The following is a 21,360-nucleotide window of genomic DNA, read 5'->3' on the forward strand; positions in this document are numbered from 1 at the left end:
AAAAATATGTGACCATTAAACTAGAAGCTACATTAGAAAAGGTACTTTGGTGGCGCACGCTTTTAATCCCAGCCCTGGGAAAGCCGGCAGGCAGATCTCTGTGAGTTCCAGGACAGCCAGGGCTACACAGGCTATACAACACAGAAAAACCCTGTCTTGAAAAACAACCAACAAAAATATACTTAGTGTCTACTATACCTCTATCAAAGAGGACATAACCGACTCCATGGAATTGCCTAGAAACTGACCCTGACATAAAAGCAGACAAGTCAACTTAAGGATCTAACAAGAGGCACAAAGATACACAACCGGAAGAGTAGGAGTCAGTGGTTAAACAGAGCGCATGTGTGTAAAATATACAATTCTTATTTTGGCTGGTGCTGTTTTGACACAGGTTCTAGGTGTGTAGCCCTGGCTGGACTAGCAGTCACTAGTTGATCAGGCTGGAGTAGCAGTCACTAGGTGATCAGGCTGGACTAGCAGTCACTAGGTGATCAGGCTGGACTAGCAGTCACTAGGTGATCAGGCTGGACTAGCAGTCACTAGGTGATCAGGCTGGACTAGCAGTCACTAGGTGATCAGGCTGGCAACACTCCTGCTGCTTCTCTTGTCTCAAGAATTCTGGGAATACAAACATGGGATACCCAACCTAGTTAACTGATATATCTGAGGAATGTTTGGCAATATGGAAAAATAATCAGTAGTTATATCAACTGTTGTCTTCAACAGGATTTGTGGAATTCTCTGAGGAAAAGAGAGTTCAGTTTTTTTTTTTATACTGTAATGTTCTTTAAATACTCTGGTTTGTATGTTGATAAAGATAGTTTTTCAATATTAATGTCTACACTCTTGATTCTGCAGAGAGAAACCATGTACCACATGATAAATTGTGGGACAGAACCCAGGGACCCAGACAGGCCCTACCACAGAGCTAAGCCCCAACCACTACAACAGGAAACTGAGCAGTAACTTTTCCAGTATGGGACTACTCAGCTTTAATATTTTGTTTCTGAACTTTGTTCTGTTAGGTGATAGTGTTTCCCCACTCACCTTTGAAAAGGCCTTTGATACCTCCCATCTTTTTGACCATCTGTGCAAACTTGGTATACTGGGTCAGAAGTTCTTGAACATCTCTTGTTGACACACCTGATCCCCGGGCAACTCTTTGGATTCTGCCTGGTTGCTTACTGAAAACCTTGGCACCATCTGTACTGTCCAGTTCTGCAGACAAAGACAAATAATTTCATCACATAAAATTATCTTCATTATCACAGTAGCCAAGTACTCTGCTTCTGTCCTAAAAATGGAAGTGTATTTATTAGAAAATGGGAATAAAGCCAAACTTGAGACAAAACTTGGGACTGAACAAGGAAGAAGTGACTCACAAAGGAAATTCAAATGGGCAATATGAAACTTCTGGGGCGCTTACAGATGCCTTTTTAATTTATTTTTATGGTTTAGATACAGGGTCTCATATATCCCTAGCTAGACTCAAAATCTCTATGTAGTTAAGGATGATGCTGAACTTCTGAGCCTCCTGCTTCTGTTTCTTGAGGGCTGGGATTACAGGTGTTTGATACTAGACCCTGTTTATTGAGTTATAACAGAAATTCCTGTATGCTAGGCAAGCATGCTAACAAATGAGCTATATCACCAACTCTCAGTTATGAGTGTAGTGTGTGTGTGTGTGTGTGAGTGTGTGCGTGTGTGACATACATGTGTGTATTCTCCAAATTTATCTGTTGGCCTAGGATCTCTCAGTGAGCACGAAGCTTGGTGTTTTGGGCAGGCTGACTGGCTGTCAAGCTCCTAGGCGCTGCCTATCTCCATAACTCAGCAGAAGTGTTAGAGGAATGCAGCCATGCCTAGGATTCTGGGGATCTGAAATTCAGACCTCTCGCTTCATAGCAAATATTCTCACTCCATGAGCCATTTCCACAGCTTTTTTCATTTTACACAGATAAAATTTCATTTCTCTGTACATTATAACATATATATAGAACAAAATAAATACAAATGGTCAAACCACAAAACAGATTTAATAAATGTTAGTGTTTGTTATGTTTGCCTCTACTTTAAAATTTTAAAGTAAAAAATATTTTTAAATATTTATAGCATTAGAATAAAAGAAACAAAGCAAACATAAACATGTGTACAGTTTATCTACAATTTAAACAGAACATTCTGAGAACAACAGGTGTGGTAGCACAGATCTTTAATCCCAGGATTCATGAGGTAAGAGGATCGCAGCAAATTTGAAGCCAGTTTGGACTACATAGCAACTTCCAGGCTAGATAGAGCTACATAGTAAGACCTGGCTTTGAAAGAAAAAATATCTGAGGACTTCTGAAACTCTATGTCTGTCATCCTGTATTTTACATGTCTATTCTTTCTATGTCCTCCATATATGACAAGAACATAACATAGCTCAAAAACAGAACATAAGCACTTGCCTTCATCCTACCCTAAATAGCTGGTAACTTCTACTTCACACATTTAGACCTCAGAAGCAAGTAGAAGACAGACACCCTATGTATAATTAATGGAGACATTTTTGGGTTTCCTATAATGGAGAAGTTACTCCTGGTAATACTGTAATCCTTTTGTAGTACACTCCAGAGTCCCCTTCAGCTTTTTGATCATTTGGAATATAAGGTGGAGTTCTGCCCTTACTTGTATGCAATGTAAGGAATGAGGTGGACTTCGTTACGATATCTATTATACACAGTAGGTAGCACACACATTCAGGAAGTTGAGGCAAAAGGATAACAAGTTCCAGGCCAGTGAAGGCTACACAGTAAACCTTGTCTCAAAAAAGACAAAAAAGAAATGGGAAAAAGAAAAATTCTATAGTGTGACTGTCTCAAAAACAAAGAAACAACCCAAACAAATAAAACAAAGCAAAATAAACAAAACAAAAATGCAGACATAACAGAGAATACCTCAGTCCCTTTCTCATTCTATCTCAGGCTGGCCTCTTGGGTGACAGGATTGTAAGCCTATTGTGGTATGTCTATTCCAGCGTCCCAAGCATCCCTCCATAAGCAGTCCAGATGCCTTAGCAGATAAAGGTGCTTGTTACCAAGCCCTGAAATTCACATGGGAGGAGCAAACCAACCTCCTAAAGGCATCCTCTGACCTCCACACACACATAACAAGTCCCTCTACCCCACGTCAATACGGATCTAAGTAAGCTCTCAAACTGGGGTCAGGGTGGGGTATGTGTGGCTTTAATCAGGGTGGTGGTGGGGAAGCCGGGCAGTGAGAGATGTATAACTTTAATCCCAGCACTTGGAAGGCAGAGGCAGGCAAATTCCTGCGTTCGAGCGAGGCCAGCCTGGTCTACAAAACCAGTTTCTAGGACAGCTAGGAATACACAGAGAAACCTGTCTCAATATAATAAAATCTGCGTGGGGGAGTAGCTCTGTGATTAAAAGCACTGGCTCATTTCCCAGAAGACCAGGGTTTGCTTGTTTATTTATAAATGTGTTTATGTATATTTGCATACCAGAAGCGGATATTGGATTCCATGGGACTACTACAGTCAAAGATGGTTGTGAGCCACCATGTGGGTGCTGGGAATTGAACATAGGACCTATGAAAGAGAAGCCAGTGCTCTTAACTGCCAAGCCATCCTTCTAGCCCCTAATTATTTTTGAGACAGGATCTCATTACATATCTCTGACTAGTCCAGAACTTGCTATGTAGGCCAGGCTGGCCTCAAATTCATCCTCTTCTGCCTCTCTCAAATGCCTAGATTAAAGGAGTACACCATCACACCTCGCCAACATTTAATTCAAGCCCAGGATTCTCTCACAATTGACTGACACTTCCCCCCTTTATTTGTATCCACGTGATGAAAACATACAACTCTTTCTTCAGAACTCATTTAAAGAAGCTTTATACTTCACATTTCTCTCAATGACGAGTCAGCTCAGTGATCACAACCCTTTACGCCAGAGCTTACAAGTTAGGCTACAACTATCTAAAAGTAATCTTGTGGACTAAGTTTCTTCCATCTTGCCAACAAGAGAATAATGACAGTCAGAACTTGCTGATACTCAGGTGAGAATCCTGCCCCTCAGTGGAGCTGTCCCTTCTTACCCTGATCATTCATACTGTCCATGATCGTCATCAGCTTCTTCAGCCTGGCCATTGACTCCTGCTCATTTCCTTTGCTCATAAAATCTGTGCCAAAACCAGGAATCATCCCCTAAAACAGATTTATACATAGCACCAATGATTTATTATTGCTCAAAATGTCAATATTTAAATATTAACTTTGAAACTAATTCTTAAAAGATCCATTTTACCCAATGATTAACGTAAGTATATCTGTTCTTAGATATTACAATGAAATATTAGATATACAATAGATATTACAATGAAAAAACAAAACACAGTACAATCATATAAACTCATGAAAATGTCATAACAAAACTCCACTATTTTACGAAATTGGTATAAAGAAATTTAAGAAACATTTAAAGGTAACTAACCAAGATCTGACTGAATGGGCCCATTTTCATAATATTCTGAAACTGTTCATACATGTCTCGCAATGTAAACTGACCTGAAATGCAATACAAAAAAATTCAGACATAGTAGCAAACATGAATTCATCTTGAAGCATACATACTATGCAATCAACAAACATTTCCTGCACAGTCACTGTGTGGAGGGCAGGATGGATGCTATAAGGAGTAGTAGGCACATGGTCAGATTGTACCACAGAGAAGCCTACACTCTAGCACATTAGATAAACATATACAAACACACAGAAACTCAGAAACAAGACAGACAAACTACACCTACTAAAATGGATTCATTTAAAAGGCTTGGACATAGCGAAAGCTAAAGAGAATATAGAACATGTAAAATTCCTATGCTTTTCAGGCAAAAATATAAAATGGCAAAAATGATTTATAAGATCTGCAGTGTCTTAACAGCTTAGCTCTCCATGGTCAGAAAACCAAACCGAGGAAGACACAAAAGTCAAATAATGCCGGGAGTGATGACACATGCCTTTAATCCCAGCAGATGCAGCTGGACCCTATGAGTTTTAGGACAATCAGGTCAGCATAGGGAGCTTCAAGACAGCCAGGGCTATATAAAAAGTCCTCACATGAAAAAAATTAGTTACATATAACTTCACTGATGATTATAAAAACATTACGCTGATGGGTAGTGGCTCACACCTGTAACTGCTAAAAGCAGGGGGCTGAGAAGAGGAGAGTCCAAGACTAGCCATTCAGGGCTAGAAAGAAAGATTTTTGTCTCAAAAACAAAAACAAATCATGTGGGTTGGTCAGTGGATAAAGGTACTTGCCATGTCACCTGTTGGCCTGAGTTTAATCACTAGAAACCATAAAAAGGTACAAGGAGACAACTGATTTCAGTTGATCTGTGTACACTTACCACAGCGTGCTCACTCACACACACCTCACAAGGAGACAACTGATTTCAGTTGATCTGTGTACACTTACCACAGCATGCTCACTCACACACATCTCACAAGGAGACAACTGATTTCAGTTGATCTGTGTACACTTACCACAGCGTGCTCACTCACACACATCTCACAAGGAGACAACTGATTTCAGTTGATCTGTGTACACTTACCGCAGCATGCTCACTCACACACACCTCACAAGGAGACAACTGATTTCAGTTGATCTGTGTACACTTACCACAGCGTGCTCACTCACACACACCTCACAAGGAGACAACTGATTTCAGTTGATCTGTGTACACTTACCGCAGCGTGCTCACTCACACACATCTCACACACATATACTGAGAATAGCAGTCATAATAAAGTAAGGGAGAAGTCATGCTGTGTGAAGTGAACTGACTGGGGGGAAATGGACACACTATAGAATTTTGAAAATAGCCGGGGCTGGAGAGCTGTTTCAGTGGTTAACAGTGCTTGCAGTTCTGCTATCAGGATCACTGTTTAGATCCTAGCATCCACTTGGCCATTCATAAAGAAGCTGGACCAGCTAGATGGCTCAGTGGTATAGGTGTTTGCCACCAAACCTAATGAGTTTGATCCATAGAATCCACATAAAACTGGAGAAAAGAGTCCTGCAAGTTATCTTCTGAACTCCATACATATGCATGACTTGACATGTGTAAGTATACACACACTCATGTGCATACACAGGTGAAATTTTTTTTGTAAAACAAACTAAGTGATCACTGAACAGAAAGTCCATGCAATAGAATCAAGTGAAAACTTTGAAAGTAGAAAATCATGTAACACTGTCAACTGTTAACTGGAGAACACTGGAACAGTAATTCTATTTGGAAAGTAAGTAGAGCCTGTTGACCTCAAAACAAGCAGAATATTAGGAATAAAACCAAAAATGCTGCAAATATCTAAGGAGTCAGAAGTCAGAGAGGAGACAGACTATGTTCAGTACACAGAAAGGGCCTGGCATGATGCAGTCTTTAATCCCAGAACTCCTGAGGCAGAGGCAGGGGGATATGAGCCCAGCCTAGTCTACATAGCAAGCTCCAAAACTCTATTCTCAAAAGAAAAACAAAAATCAACAAAGAATGACAGAAGGCAGATAAATCAGGCAATGAAGGATAAATTCAGCCACTGAATCTGTATCTGACCTGTGTGTCAGATACTGAGCAAGGTGCTGTGAAGACGAAAGATGAAGAACACAGTGAGGAAGGAACCCTAACGTCACCTTCACGAAGGAAGGTGAGTATCACGTGACTGTGATGAATGCCACAGGCTTCAGGCATCAGGCAGGACACGTTAGGAGACATCAAGATGTGAGAAACTCAAAGTTCAGCAGGCTGCTTCAGAAGGCTAAATATAGCAGTCTCAAAACCGTATACAGTCTCAAAACCGTATGGGAGCTAGTCTACAGAGTGGGATCATCTACGCGCACTTTAAGAGCTGCAGGAAGGTGCTGGAGGATTTCAGATGGATGGAGTCAGTCAGGCGGAGTAGTGGCGTACACCCATAGCTCCATCATTCCAGAGGCTGAGGCGAAGGTCCCAAGTTCAAGGAAAGTCTGGATGAAGGAAAGTCTGGATGAGGTGATTTGAATGGCAATGATCCTCACAGGCTCACATATTTGAAAATTTAGTTCCCAGTTGGAGGGCCGTTAAGGCCTTGTTGGAAAACTGTCACTGGAATGGGCTTCCAGGTTTCAAAAGCCCATGCCATTCCCAGTCTTGTTCTCTTGCTACATAGGGTTTCTCGGTGTTACAGCCCTGGCTGTCCTGGAACTCACTCTGTTGACCAGGCTAGCCTTGAACTCAAAGAGATCCACCTGCCTCTGCCTCCCAAGTGCTGGGATTAAAGGCATGTGCCACTACTGCCTGGCTTATATATATATATATACATATTTAAAGAAGCAAAAAAAAAAAAAAAAAAAAGAATCAACGGAAAGTATGATAGTGCATGCCTATAACCCAAGTAGAAGCAGGAAGATCAAAAGTCCAAGACCAGCCTAACTATACAGTATGACATGATCTCAAAAATCCATGGGTTGAGAGGTAGACTAGCAGTAAAGCACTTGCCTAGCTTGTGCTAAGCCCTGGTTCCCTCCTCAGCACCATGAAAAAAGGAAGAAAGCAAAACAAAGCAAAAAACCAAAACAATTGAGATCAAATGCCTCTTTGCTACAAATATACCGTGCTTCAGCTTTTCTATAAGGGCCTCGTTATCATCCAACTTCAACTCATTGACTTTATCAATCAGTCCTTCAATGTCACCCATTCCTGAAAGACACCAAAGAGAAAAGTGAACAGATCACAACATGCTCGCCTTTACATCATTAGAAACACAGACACAGGGAATCGTCTTGCAAGGTTGGTTAATTACTCTTACTGTATTCTATGTGAAAAGAACTGAAGCTAAGAAGGTTACATCGCAGCAAAGTCACAAATCAGGGAAGACAGCCCAAGCTGACCTCCTAATTCCGTGCTGCCTAACGATACCACTTTAGGATGACAGAGAGGTGTTACTATCACTACAACCTCTATTACTACAACTACACTTTCTGTATTGTGTGCTCAAACTCCTCTCAGAAGCTCTGCATCTCATATCTCATGTTTCCACACAAATAGAGGGCCGGGGGTGCAGCTCAGCAGCACGGCAAGGCCCTGGGGTTGATCCCAGCACTTAAAGTAAGATCAAGTTAGAATGGTAAGTCACAAAAGGAAATTACCTTTTTGAGATAGTAAGCACAGGACTAAGCCCTAATTTGTTCTAAGTTCCATACTGTCTCAGAGACTGTTCCATATTATACTTACCAAGAAGTTTGCTGATGAAAGGTTGTGTTTTGAAAGGTTCAAAGTCATCTATATGTTCCCCTGTACCAATGAAAATAATTGGACTTTTTGTGGCAGCAACTCTACAAAGAAAAAATAAAATAAAAAATAACCTCAAAAAGAAAACACATTTTTTAAAGATAATAGACAAAATATATAAAATTAAAGTTTCTTTTCACTAGATAGACCTATACCAAATGGGCTCCAAAATTCTTTTTGTACTTAAGTCTCTTTTATGGATTCTATCGGTTCCATTACTATAATGTTTTTAAAAACAGAGTAAGAAACTCGTAAAAAAATATAAACATACACACATGATCCCAAGGCATAAAACAAATGATTTACAGGGTAAAGGGATTAGCAACAGCCACACAGTGACAGCTCAGCTGATACTCACGCACTGAGGGCACCACCTCCTTTTGCATGGCCGTCAAGTTTTGTCACTATCACTGAAGCTACATCGACTTTATCCTTGAAGGCCTTTGCCTGGGCCTCACAAGCCTGTCCAATGGATGCATCCATCACATAAACAATGTTATCAGGTTGCTAGAAAGGGTAAATAAAAAGACATGTTTTTGCTGGTGTTATAAAAAGGTCACCATGAGCATGTATAGAACGCTTATTATAAATATTGAGTCAGCACCATAAATTAAGTGGCATATAGGTCTTGACAAAGAGAGAAATAGGGAAAACTTTGTGCTCATGATACAGAGAAGAAACTATGGTAACCTCTTTGGAAATTATTTTGAGCTGAGACCTAAATGAAGGAGAAAGGTTGTACCTTTAATCTTAGCACTTGGGAGATAGAGACAGGCAGATCTCTGAGTTTGAGGCTGAGGCCAGCACAGTCTAAAGAGAACCAGTTCCAGAACAGCCAAGACTACAAAGAGAAACCCCGTCTCAAAAAAAAAAAAAAAGCCGGGTGGTGGTGGCTCACACCTTTAATCCCAGCACTTGGGAGGCAGAGGCAGGCGGATTTCTGAGTTCGAGGCCAGCCTGGTCTACAGAGTGAGTTCTAGGACAGCCAGGGCTACACAGAGAAACCCTGTCTCGAAAAACCAAAAAAAAAAAAAAAACCTGTTGTTATTTGACCAAAAACATTTGTCAAATAACAGTAGCACTAACACAACACTAACTAGCACAAATCACAAACTAAAGAATAAGGTATGCAACAGGTGTTAAGCTGCTTCTTACTGCTACATAATTTCCATCATAATTTTACTTTTGTTTTGTTGAGACTGGGTGTGGTTGTTTTAATAAAAATGGTCCCCAGAGCCTCCTATATTTGAATGCCTCGTCATCAGGGAATGGTGCTACTTGAGAAGGATTAGGTGTGGCCCTTTTGAAGTAGGTATAGCCTTGCTGGAGGAAGTGTGTCATGGGGGTTGGCTTTGGGGTTTCAAAAGCCCAAGCTAGGCCCAGTGGCTCTCTCTCTCTCCTGTTGCTTACAGATGTGGCTGTGGAACTCTTAGCTACGTCTCCAGTACAATGTCTGTCTGTGTGCCACCATGATGATAATGGACTAAACCTCTCAAACTGTAAGCAAGACCTACTAAATGTTTTCTTTCCTAAGAGTTGCCTTGGTCATGTCGTGTCTTTCACAACAGGACAATGAACACCACACGGGTCTCACTATGTAGCCTTGGCTGGCCTAAAAGGTAGAATAACATAGAACAGGATGGCCTTGAACTCACAGAGATCCACCTGTGTTTCCCAAGTACTAGGATAAAAGGCATGTGCCACTACCCCTAGCCCCATCTTTTAAGAGCTTTAGAGGAAACACTAAATGACAATACTAATGCTTCATTTTGAAAAATCTTTAAAATTATTGTTTCAACTGAGTTTAAGTAACAAGAAAAAACCCAACAAATACTTATGGCTAATTCTTAATTTTTCATTATTATTTTTTCTATGTTGATAACAGTAAGTCCTTTATCACTCAGTGATAGTAGCTGTCTTACAGGTAAGGAGTAATTTATATTCATAAACTCAATCAGGTTTTATAGTTAAATTGAAGTTCTTAAAATGATGTTCCATGGAAAGCGACTTACTATAGCATTAGAAACTTGAAGCATTTCTTCAAACAAAGAGTCTTCTTGTTTGTGACGGCCACTTGTATCAACAATAATAATTTCAAAATTTTCATTTTTGAATTTCTCCACTCCTTCAGAAGCAATGATGACAGGATCCATTTCAGTATAGCTATTTAAGATGAACAAATGATTTAACGACACTACGATGGGAAACCATTCAAATATTATTTACTTGGAAACTGTCAGTTTACTTTTAATCTATTCTGAAAAACTGAAAATATTACAGTTTCAATTTAGAAGACATTACTAAGTAATAAATACAGAAGTCCATTTCTTCGGCATTATAAGATACCACTAAACTTTTCCTACCCAAGTTGCCAGTGTTGGTGACAAGTGACTCTACCTGCTGAGCCAGCTCACTAGTCCCCACTATAGTCAACTTTTTAAAAAAGAATTATTTTATTTTATATTTGTAAGTACACTGTTGCTCTCTTCATACACACCACAAGAGGGCGCCAGAGCTCATTACGGATGGCTGTGAGCCACCATGTGGCTGCTGGGAATTGAACTCAGGACCTCTGGAAGAGCAGCCAGTGCTCCTAACTGCTGAGCCGTCTCTCCAGCCCCCTGTACTCATTTTAATGAGTGTTCTTTTGAAGGGAGGAGGTGCTTCGTCTTTTGCTTTGTTTTCGTGGAACTTGGTATTAATGTTTAACTCAGGACCTTGTATATCCTAGGCAAGTACTCTATCCATAAGCTACACGGCCAGTCTCCTTTGATGAGTTTTGACAAATGTATACAATCTATATAACCATTACAGTAGGACTCAAGGTACAAACCTGTGCTGGCTAGTTTTATGTCAACTTGACACAAGCTAGAGTTATGTAACAGTAAGGGACCTTAATTAGAAAAAACAGAAGAACCATGTGGAGGAAGCCAGTAACCTGGCCTGCACATCAGCTTCTGCCTCCAGGTTCCTGTCCTGTTGGAGGTCCTGCCCCAATTTCCTTCAATGATGACCTATGGTGTGGAAGCATAAGCCAAGTAAATCTCTCCTCCCAAAGTAGCTTCTGGTCATGGTGTTTCGCTGTAGCAATAGTAACACTAAGACAGCTGTCAAATCACCATTTTAATCTAAAGTAGCCTATCTTCCTAGAAACATATGTACAGTAGATGATACTAAAACAGCACTAAAAGTGCTAATTAGATATGCCAGTATGTGCTTCATTTATAGTGTCTTAAAGATATACTTATTTGTAGGGGTGTGTGTGTGTGTGTGTGTGCTCGTATGTGCATACACATGCACACATGAGTAGGCATACCCACACACTGAGGTGCCACAGTACATGTGTGGAGGTCAAAGGGCAACTTTCTGAAGTTGGTTCTCCCTTCTACCATGTTTCTATGGTCAAACTCAGGTTGTCAGGCCACTACTTACATATTTATTTATTTATTTATTTATTTATTTATTTATTTATTTTTGTACTACATACTTTATATTGCCTAGCATGAGGCATGCTTCCAATGTCTTAAAACAAAAAAGGAATCCATGTATGGTGGCACACATCTTATGATCACAGCACTCAGAACACTGAAACAAAACAATCACAAACCCAAGGCTAGCCTGGTCTACTTAAGTTTTCCAGGTCGGACTAGACTAAAACTGAGACTGAGTCTCACAAAACCAAAGCAGACAGCAGCCTACCTTCCATAGAACGGAATTCTTGCTTTAGTGGCATTCTGCTTTAGCTGGTCAAAGGCTCCTGAAAGAGAAAGAGGTAGTGAAGCCTCAAATATGATAACAGAAATTACAGGAAACAAGATTTTAAATTTCAACACACTACCTGCTCTGAATGTATCTGCACATATCAAACAGGTCTTCCAACCTTTCCTTTGGTAATAATATGCTAACTGGGAAAGGAAGATTCAAAATAAGTATCAGAAAACATAATAATCATTTTATATACAACTTCATTGTTTAATCTTATTTACGGAGTAAAGTAGAACTTCTTGAGTGTAATATAAAATATTAAGGCACAGCAAAATCTCTTAACAGTTTAAATTGTCATTCAATGACTGTAAGATGAAAAAGCAACAATAATCACTGTTAAAAATGCAATGTTAAGGCTAAAATAATTAATACCATCCTTTAAAAATAACCATACCTCTGCCCTTTAAACTATATCATGACTAAAGCTTGTTTGTAGGGGAAAGAAAAAAAAATCTAGCAACTAAGTTGGGGAACCCAATTATAGAAAAAAGTACAATAAAATGATCAAGAAAATCAAAATAAGAATATGTAAGATAAAAGGCCATAATTATATACAGTGGGACATTCAAAGAAGAATTTTATGCTGAAACAAAGTAAATTTCCTGTTTTTTCTTCAATTAAAAAAAAAAATCATTGCGTACACAAGAGCCCTACTGCACACACATACCTTACTTTTTTTTTTTTTTTTTTTAAACTATGCAGCCCTGCCTGGGCTGGAAGTAACTACAAGACAGGCTGGCTTCAACACATACGGCCCATCAGCCTCTTCCTCCACCATATATGACCATACTTACTCTTTTAAGGACAGGAATTGCCTTTTCTATTTCAAAAGAAACCAGAACTAACATTGCTTTTCATTGAGGTTTTTTTTTTTTTTGGTTTTGGTTTGGGTTTGGTTTTTCTGAGATGGTCTCCTACAGCTACGGCTGACCTCACACTCACACGGAGCTGAGGATTCCTTCAATGCCTGACCTCTCGACCTCCACAAGTGGCTGGAACTACAATCACATGTCACCACACCTTGTGAAGAAGTCTAACGTTCTAACAAATGTCATAAAACATTATAGGATTCTGTTTCTTCCTATAAAAAATTACAAAAGCAGACAAGATACACTAAGTAACAAAACTGTAAAACAACAATCTATAGCTTGGCTTTAAAATTAAACTATTTATACAAATACATCTTCCATATGACATTTTAAAGAGTATTTACCTTTGAACACGTTGTTGTTTTACCACTCCCTTGCAATCCAACAAACATGATCACATTTTGCTTTCCCTTAGTTGGTGTCCAGGCTTTAACTCCAGGGTCTACAAGCTATACACAAGAAAGAAAAAATATCAGGTTAACACGTGGCATTCACACATCCCTCTCCCTATGACTTTGATTTATAAGTGTCAAGCTAAGCATGTCTCCATCTCCTTGAAGCCACCATAATCCCAACATTCTGAGGCAACTCCAACAGTCCCTTTTGTGCAGAGTGAAATTTAAGTTTTTGGGCTGGTGAGATGGCTCAGTGGTTAAGAGCACTGACTGCCCTTTCGGAGGTCCTGAGTTCAGTTCCCAGCAACCACATGGTGGCTCACAACCATCTGAAATAGGATCTGATGCCCTCTTCTGGTGTGTCTGAGGACAGCTACAGTGCACTCATATATATAAAATAAACAAATCTTTAAAAAAAAAAGAAATTTAAGAGTTTTATAAAATATTGCAGAGTTGATGCCATACTCAGGCCTTTCCTAACAAAAGGTGATTACCAGACTTGCCAACCTAAGTTCAACCCCCTGAAGCCACATGATAGAGAGACACAGCCAACTCCCTCAAGTTGTTAAACACAGTACATACTTGCCAGCCGCCCCCCCAACACATGCAAAATAAACAAATGTAATTTAAAAAATTTTTCATAATATATAAAGTTAAATCTACCTAAACTATTTTATTTAGCCTATTTACACTTATATCACTCAAACGTTATCATTTCAGCAGCAATCTATATAATGAGATATTTTATATTTCTTTTCTCATATAATAAGTCAAAAAAACAAACAAAACAAAACAAAAAACAAAACAAAAAACCCTTGAAGATCTGGGATTATAGACATACACTACCATGTTTGTCAAGTATAAAGCATTCTAAAGGGTGCTCGAAAGCTTAATTTTGACCCCATTTAGAGTCTGAGATAATTATTCACACGTGATTTTTTGATGGATGATGATGATGATGATGATGATTAAACAGATGTCTCTAGGTTGGTTTGGAACTCACTATGTAGCCCAGGCTATGCTAGAACTCCTGAGGCAGCATCTGAGCAGCTTTCCCTGCTAGGATTACAGGGGTGAACTGCCACACCTGGTATAAATAAACCTTTAGTGGAACATAACTATGTCCATTCATTTACTATCTTTGTACTTTTTTTTTTTCTGGAACAAAAACAATCTCACACCATTTATTGTCCCCCAATGATAATGTGCAAGTAAAACAAGTTGAGTAAATGTTGCTTCTAGCAGAAGACACCTTTAAAAACACTGACCTGCCTTCTCGACTTCTCCCATGCTTGACCATTGCTAGTTGGAAACACTCTGGAGCAGAGTAAGATTATCTCCTTTTAGCATGATCCGACCCAGTTGTCTTCTTGACTTTGTTTTAGAATGAATCTCTTCTGCACCATCTAATACGAGGTTCATGTACTCACCAAAGTCACTAATACAACCCTCTATCCGCTTGTTCACTTGTTCACACAGCCACACCTGAATTTGAGATCTATTTTGCAAGTATCTGAAGATACGGTTGATGGGCTGCACCATCACCTTCTGCACCTTCTGGCCCTGGCTGCGGTATGCCATGGTGGAAGTCACAAAGACCACACGAGTAGGAAGGCCGCCTCAGAAAGCAACTTCCGGAAGCCCTATCTTTGTATTTCAAAAGCAGAGCTCAAGAGTAGCAAAAGAGAGAGTGTGGTTCAGCATATGCAAAACCCTTATGAGGAAGTCTGGTAAACTCAGCCTAGTCAATTATCGTCAAGGTATTATACATGATCCACTACATGAGTTTCAGGGGAAGACTGGTAAAGAGAAGGGGAAAACAAACCAGAACGCACCTTCTTGTCCCTTTTCCAAACATGGACATAACTTTGGAAAACTTCTAAAATAGGCAAAATCTGTCTTAAAATAAGTCCACTTCCCTTCCTGCTGTATCTTTTCAGGATAGAAAGGCTGCCCTACATTCACCTCCATTCTATATACTCATGGCAACTCAGCTGTTATCACTGAACACTTCATAAATCTATCCTCTCTTCTTCCTACTCTTCCAAATGTTTCCAACCTTTTTGTATGAAAAATCCTTTATAAACACACTCATTTGTATGGGTTAGCTGTAATGTGCCATCTGAAACCATATAAGCCTTAGTCTGCTGTACTGAGACTGTGCCTCTACCTTATACTTAGCGTAGATTCTATCCTAGTGCATGACTCTAAACCACCATCCGTCTAGCCGCTTACACACTGGCTTACTACATTATGCAAGTTTCACGTTATTCGTCATTTCATTAATCATTAAAACTCCTGACTTAATGTTAGTACTAATTTTGTCAGAAAAATAACATCAGGATTCTATCAAATTCATTAAAGATGCAACTTCTACTTGTTTTGTGTAGTGTTGGACATTCAAACTAGGGTCGCCTCATTCATATATTTCACATAAAATTTTATCTTTAATTTTTTTCACCAGCTACAATATTGTCAGTTATTTTCCTTAAAGTGACAGGTTCACTTCATTTTGGAAAAGAATTCTGCCGAGTTAAGTCCAGGCCAGAAATAACGAGAGTATATGCTTACTGCCCACTTATATAAAAGAGTACTACTCTATGCAACAGCAGACACTTCAGCTTGCAACTGATGTCACAGAGATGACCTCCCAAAAGGATGAAGAAACTTGAGTATAGCACACACAGAACTTTATATTTCCATTTCATCCACAGAACCTTAAAAAGCTATACACATAGTCAACTGTCACAATTTAATATAATTGATAACATCTGTTTGTTTGATCATGGATTTAAGTGAAAGCTGGCATTTTAAGTGTTTGCTGGTAAAGTTCCTAGTCACTAATAATATAATTTAGTGTCTTTTTGCTTATTTTTTCAGACAGTGCCTTGTTATTAGCTTGGCTGCCTTTGTCTTCCTGTTTCAGAGTACAGGATGAAAAGAAGATAGGTTTAAAATTATTCTTAAAAATATTTAAGATATGTAAAAATAAGCCATCTGAACATATATTTTATGCCATGAGGTATAGAGAATGAAGGTGAACATAGAAAAATCTAGAAGGAAGTAACAGGATTAAGGGTATGTGCCACCACAGTCAGCTGGTATTCATGACTCATGCTAGCAGGCTGTCAGGCTGTGTAAATACCAGCACAGTAAACAGGTAAAGAAGACAAGCCAGAGCTACAGTTCAGTGACAGAGCATATGATTGTTATGGGTGAGGTCTAGGTTCAATCCCCAGCAGGACACAGCAGAGTAAATGATGCTTCCCTATGACTATGAAAGCAGTTGTGACTTTGCCTTGTATACTATCATTGCTCTAGACTGTCAGCTTTTCTGAGGTAAGGACCAGTCCTCGGCTGTCCACAGTACCTGGCATACTGCCTGGAATACAGTAGTTACTCAGCAAATGCTTCCCAATGAAGTTCCAGAGCGGTGATAATTCTTATAATAGACCTAAATTTAGTTTCCAGCACCTACATCAGGTAGCTACCAACTACCTGTGACTCCAGATCCAGGGACATCCAGAGTCTGTGACATCTACAGGCACCAGAAATCACATGCACATATTCACAAAAATATTTTTTCAATTTTTAGGGGTTTTGTTATTTGTTTTTTTATATTATTCATTTCATGTGTTTTGCCTACATGTATGTATGTACCATATGGTACCTGTGGTGATCAGAAGAGGGCATCAGGTCCTCTGGAACTAGAGTTACAGATGGTTGTGAATCACCATGTAGATGCTAGGAATTGAACCCAGGTCCCCTACAAGAGCAACAAGTGCTCTTAACTGCACAGCCATCTCCCCAGGCCCACACATAAATTTTTTTTTTTTTTAAATAGGCCACTTTCAGAGTTACTAGCCCTTTCATTTATTTCCTAACTTTGTGTATGTGTGTGCGTGTGTGTGTGTGTACGTATATCTGTCTGTGCTCATGTCCTAAGACACACATGTCAAAGTCAGGGAACTGCTACAGGATCAGTTCTCTCCTTCCACCACAGATTCTAGGATCGAGTTCAGGTTATTAGTTTTAGCAGCAGACACCTTTGCCAGAGAAGCATCTTGACAGCTCAAATTTATATTTCAATACAGACAAGGTGTCCATAAAATACATCAGAAAGTACTCAAAAGCACTGGGTTGATGGACTCATAATCTTGATACACTTTTACCTTTACAAGTTCTTTAAATACAGCATGCTGAATCATTTTTCTTTTGTTCAGACCAGATGCCATCTCTTCAAGATCAATTGCAGACCTTTACAATGGTGACAATTGGGACACAAACGAAAGTCAGTTAAGATAATCAAAGTACTTCTATCCCACAGCATGTAAGAGTATGCAATTATTTATATTAATTAGCATTCAAATAATCGTTATAGGTTTATAAGATTATACCACAAAGAATTGTACTATAAAAGACTAGATGCAAAGCTCTGAGTAGTTTTTGAAGGCTTACAATTCACTGCATAAATACCAGTTTCTCTGGATATAACTACAAAATACTAATTTTATTTTTCTTCAGCTTGAAAATTTTATACCCAGAGAATCACAGTGACTTTCTAGCTCTAACTGTTTAAGTGCTGGTAGTTCCGTATCTTCTCCCAGACTATCACTGTAGGAGAAGGAAAGATAGTTTGGATTCCAGACATTATTATAGGTGCCTGCATAGTTCCCAGTGCCCTGTCCATGCCTTTCAAGGACTACTGTAACAAAGTCCACACAGGACACCTTCAAACATGGACAGAGAAACCAAAATGCAGAACAAGAGAGAATAGGACTCTTCAATCATGAAGAAGGCTGACTCATGTAATCTTACCACAACTTCAGGAAGAAACTGAATTGCTGAAAAGCTTTTACATTAAAATCATATCACATTTAACTATAATAAATAATAATAAATATTCACCCAAATGAACAAGTAAGATAAAAGAAAAATCTACAATGAAAAGAAGCCGTCCTTGGTTTGTTCATGGAAGCATAATTATGGAAATACATAGTCCTTCCATCTTTCTCTCTCCCTTTTCAACATTTAAATCTTTTAGCCGAGGCTAACCTGAAACTCACTGTATAACAAAGGCTGGTCTTGAACTCATGATACACCTCTTGCCTCAGCCTCCCAGGCATAAGCCACCAGACCTTGTTTCACAGGGAGTTTTCTGACACATGAATTCAACTTTCCAGTGCTGCCTAGAAGTATCTTATAATAAAGGAAACTTTGCTAGACACCATCTCTGTTGCAGTAAAGTGAGCTTCATTTGCCTTGTTTATACACAGTTAATTCAACTTACTTAACATTTTCTCTTAGTTGCTTCACTAGTTTAATATTAACATCGGCTTCCAATAATGCTGTACACACTTCTTTCAGCATAGCATTTAATACCTGAAAATAAATAACATTGAAATATGCTCAGTGTTTCCTTAGCAACATAAAAACAATGGCTGATCAGGTTTCATGTACTACAGCAGCTTAGTAACAATATAGCAATGCCACTCTATTGGAGGTGAGAAAAGATTTTTTCCAATTACCCTTGGAAATAAAATATTAAATCCCAGTCATTCTGTCAAAATAAGGCATGGCATTTAGTTTTATACAGGTATTAATAACCAAGTATTAATTATTCCTATAGTTCATGCCACCACACTAGGCTAATATACTAATCTTTTATATAAAGAATGCTAAATGAAAGGTACAGAAAAAAACCAAACAAACAGATAAGCACATGTCTAACAAAGGAGAAAGAAGGACCATGAAGTTTTAGATCTATGTTGAGACAGAACAGCATACTATATTTTCAGATTCAAGTATTCAAAAGCTACACTGTTTTGGCTTTAAGAAAAAAAAAAACCAAAAAACTAAAGGTAGGTTTTGGGGATTTTTCAAAAGCTCTGACTAGTACGGTGAAATAACGGAAGGGGAGATGGGTCAGTGGGTAAGAGCACTTGCTGCTCCTCCAGATACCTGGGTTTGATTCCTAGAACTTGGTCAACTTACAGTCCCCTGTAACTCAGCTCCAATGACCCAACCTCTTCTGGCTTCCATGGGCACTAGCATTGTTGCGAACATAACCTCACACAGACACAGACAGACACACAGACAGACAGATAGACACACACACACACACACACACTTAAAAATTAAAAAAAATTTAAAAGGTGAAATGACACAGTGGATTTTTCAATGCAAAGCACTCCTTACTGATATTGTGTATTTACAGTACTAAATCTACATCAAATTAAACCACAAGTCTAAAGAGACACATTTAGCCCAGTTCTCTAATCCTAGTAACAATGCACCAGCACAGGCATCTCACGCTATAGTTTCATACCTCTTCATTGATAATGGTGGCATTGCTCAATGAGCGTAATGCTGATGTTATTTTTCTTCCAAGATCTGCTAGAACCATCTTGAAGGTTTTAAGATGTACTTATGAGAACTCTAGAAAGGAAAAGAAAATATAAGTGAAAACCATTTCTCATGAACTCCTTAAGTGAAGAAAAAGAATATTTGCCAGGCGGTGGTGGCGCACGACTTTAATCCCACCACTTGGGAGGCAGAGGCAGGCAGATTTCTGAGTTTGAGGACAGCCTGGTCTACAGAGTGAGTTCCAGGACAGCCAGGGCTGCACAGGGTTTCTCTGCCTGTCTCGAAAAAACAAACAACCAACAAAAAAAAAAAAAGAAAGAAAGAAAAAGAAAAAGAATATTTAAATTCAATTAAAGTATTCCAGTATTTGAACACTGTAATTTCAGCTTCTAGCGCCTCAACCTGCAACTTTAATACATTCCTGTCCAAAAGACAAATTTGGTTATGACACCTTCCATTTACATTTCTAATTAGAGAATCTTAACATAAATCATCAGATTTAAATGTCCAATAGTATCTGTTGAGGAAATGAAACTATGGTCTTAAGTTAATTTTGTTCTCTCTTCTGCACATGCTCATGGGTATGAGTATCTGAAAGGGGCATCGTGTCCACTTGTGAAGACAAAGAGAAAGAGAACTCGACTCCACAGACGTGGGGCTTAGCTCCCACATTACAGAACTCCATGCTATTCTCAATCTGACTCTTAAGTAGAAAAGAAAAAGGAAAGAAAAACTTACCTTAATTCATAAATCACTTAACGTTGTAGCACAGAATAAATCAATTGCTGAGCCACTAACTACATGACAGTCACCCACTAAACCACTCCACATAAAAACCATCACATCTAAGGCTGGCCATGGCAGCACATACCTTTAATCCCAGCACTTGGGATTCACTATGAGTTGGAGGCCAGTCTGATCTACATTGACAGCTCCAGGCCAATCAAGGCTACATGAGACCATGTCTCAAAACAAACAAATGAAAAATGAATCATATTACTTCATTTTATTCTTCTTTTTTTTTAAAGATTTATTTATTTATTATATATATATGAATACACTGTAGCTGTCTTCAGACACACCAGAAGAGGGCATCAGATCTCATTACAGATGGTTGTGAGCCACCATGTGGTTGCTGGGATTTGAACTCAGGACCTCTGGAAGTGCAGTCAGTGCTCTTAACCACTGAGCCATCTCTCCAGCCCCCATTTTATTCTTTTAACCACCAAGGAAACCATTTTTCTTCCCATTCTAAAATGATTTACTGATTTCTCAACTCCAAAATACAGTAACTTTAAAACTCCTTTCCCTTGAGCCAGGCATGGTGGTACACTTCTGAAGTCCTAGCACTTGAAAGCAGAGAGCAGGAGGAACAGGAGTAAAGATTTGGAGGCCAGCCTGAATTACATGGGAGTCTAGAATGAAAACAAATCTTAAGGTGTAGCTTTATAAAAGTACACAGAGAGACTACTACATGTAAGAACAGCAGAACGCAACGGAAAGTAACGAATGACTGCCGGTCCTCAGCATGCTTCAGTTACTAGCTGGAAAGACAAGGTACATGAAAGAACAGCAGAATAAACACCAAAATACAATTCTTCTTGCCTAACTACGAGAAAGGGGGGGGG

The 21,360-nt window shown here is 39.1% G+C and overlaps 1 protein-coding gene and 1 pseudogene across 1 annotated transcript in view; both read right to left on the reverse strand.

The window, feature by feature from the left end:
• The window catches only part of Srp54 (signal recognition particle 54), a 35,332-nt gene that overhangs the window by 5,607 nt on the left and 8,365 nt on the right, over nt 1–21,360 (reverse strand). Inside the window, exons 2-14 of the mRNA XM_028782851.1 lie at nt 19,695–19,804; nt 18,657–18,748; nt 17,539–17,623; nt 13,316–13,420; nt 12,176–12,242; nt 12,037–12,094; nt 10,350–10,500; nt 8,696–8,844; nt 8,281–8,381; nt 7,660–7,746; nt 4,500–4,573; nt 4,105–4,213; nt 1,051–1,221 (exon numbers count right to left, since the gene is read on the reverse strand). Coding sequence (XP_028638684.1) covers nt 1,051–1,221; nt 4,105–4,213; nt 4,500–4,573; nt 7,660–7,746; nt 8,281–8,381; nt 8,696–8,844; nt 10,350–10,500; nt 12,037–12,094; nt 12,176–12,242; nt 13,316–13,420; nt 17,539–17,623; nt 18,657–18,748; nt 19,695–19,772 — 1,327 coding nt within the window. The 5' untranslated portion in view covers nt 19,773–19,804. The remainder of the gene's footprint in view (nt 1–1,050; nt 1,222–4,104; nt 4,214–4,499; nt 4,574–7,659; nt 7,747–8,280; nt 8,382–8,695; nt 8,845–10,349; nt 10,501–12,036; nt 12,095–12,175; nt 12,243–13,315; nt 13,421–17,538; nt 17,624–18,656; nt 18,749–19,694; nt 19,805–21,360) is intronic.
• Nucleotides 14,529–14,947, reverse strand: LOC114634216 (annotated as a pseudogene).

Source organism: Grammomys surdaster, unplaced genomic scaffold, assembly GCF_004785775.1.
Source record: "Grammomys surdaster isolate TR1022 unplaced genomic scaffold, NIH_TR_1.0 98, whole genome shotgun sequence".
NCBI lineage: Eukaryota > Metazoa > Chordata > Mammalia > Rodentia > Muridae > Grammomys > Grammomys surdaster.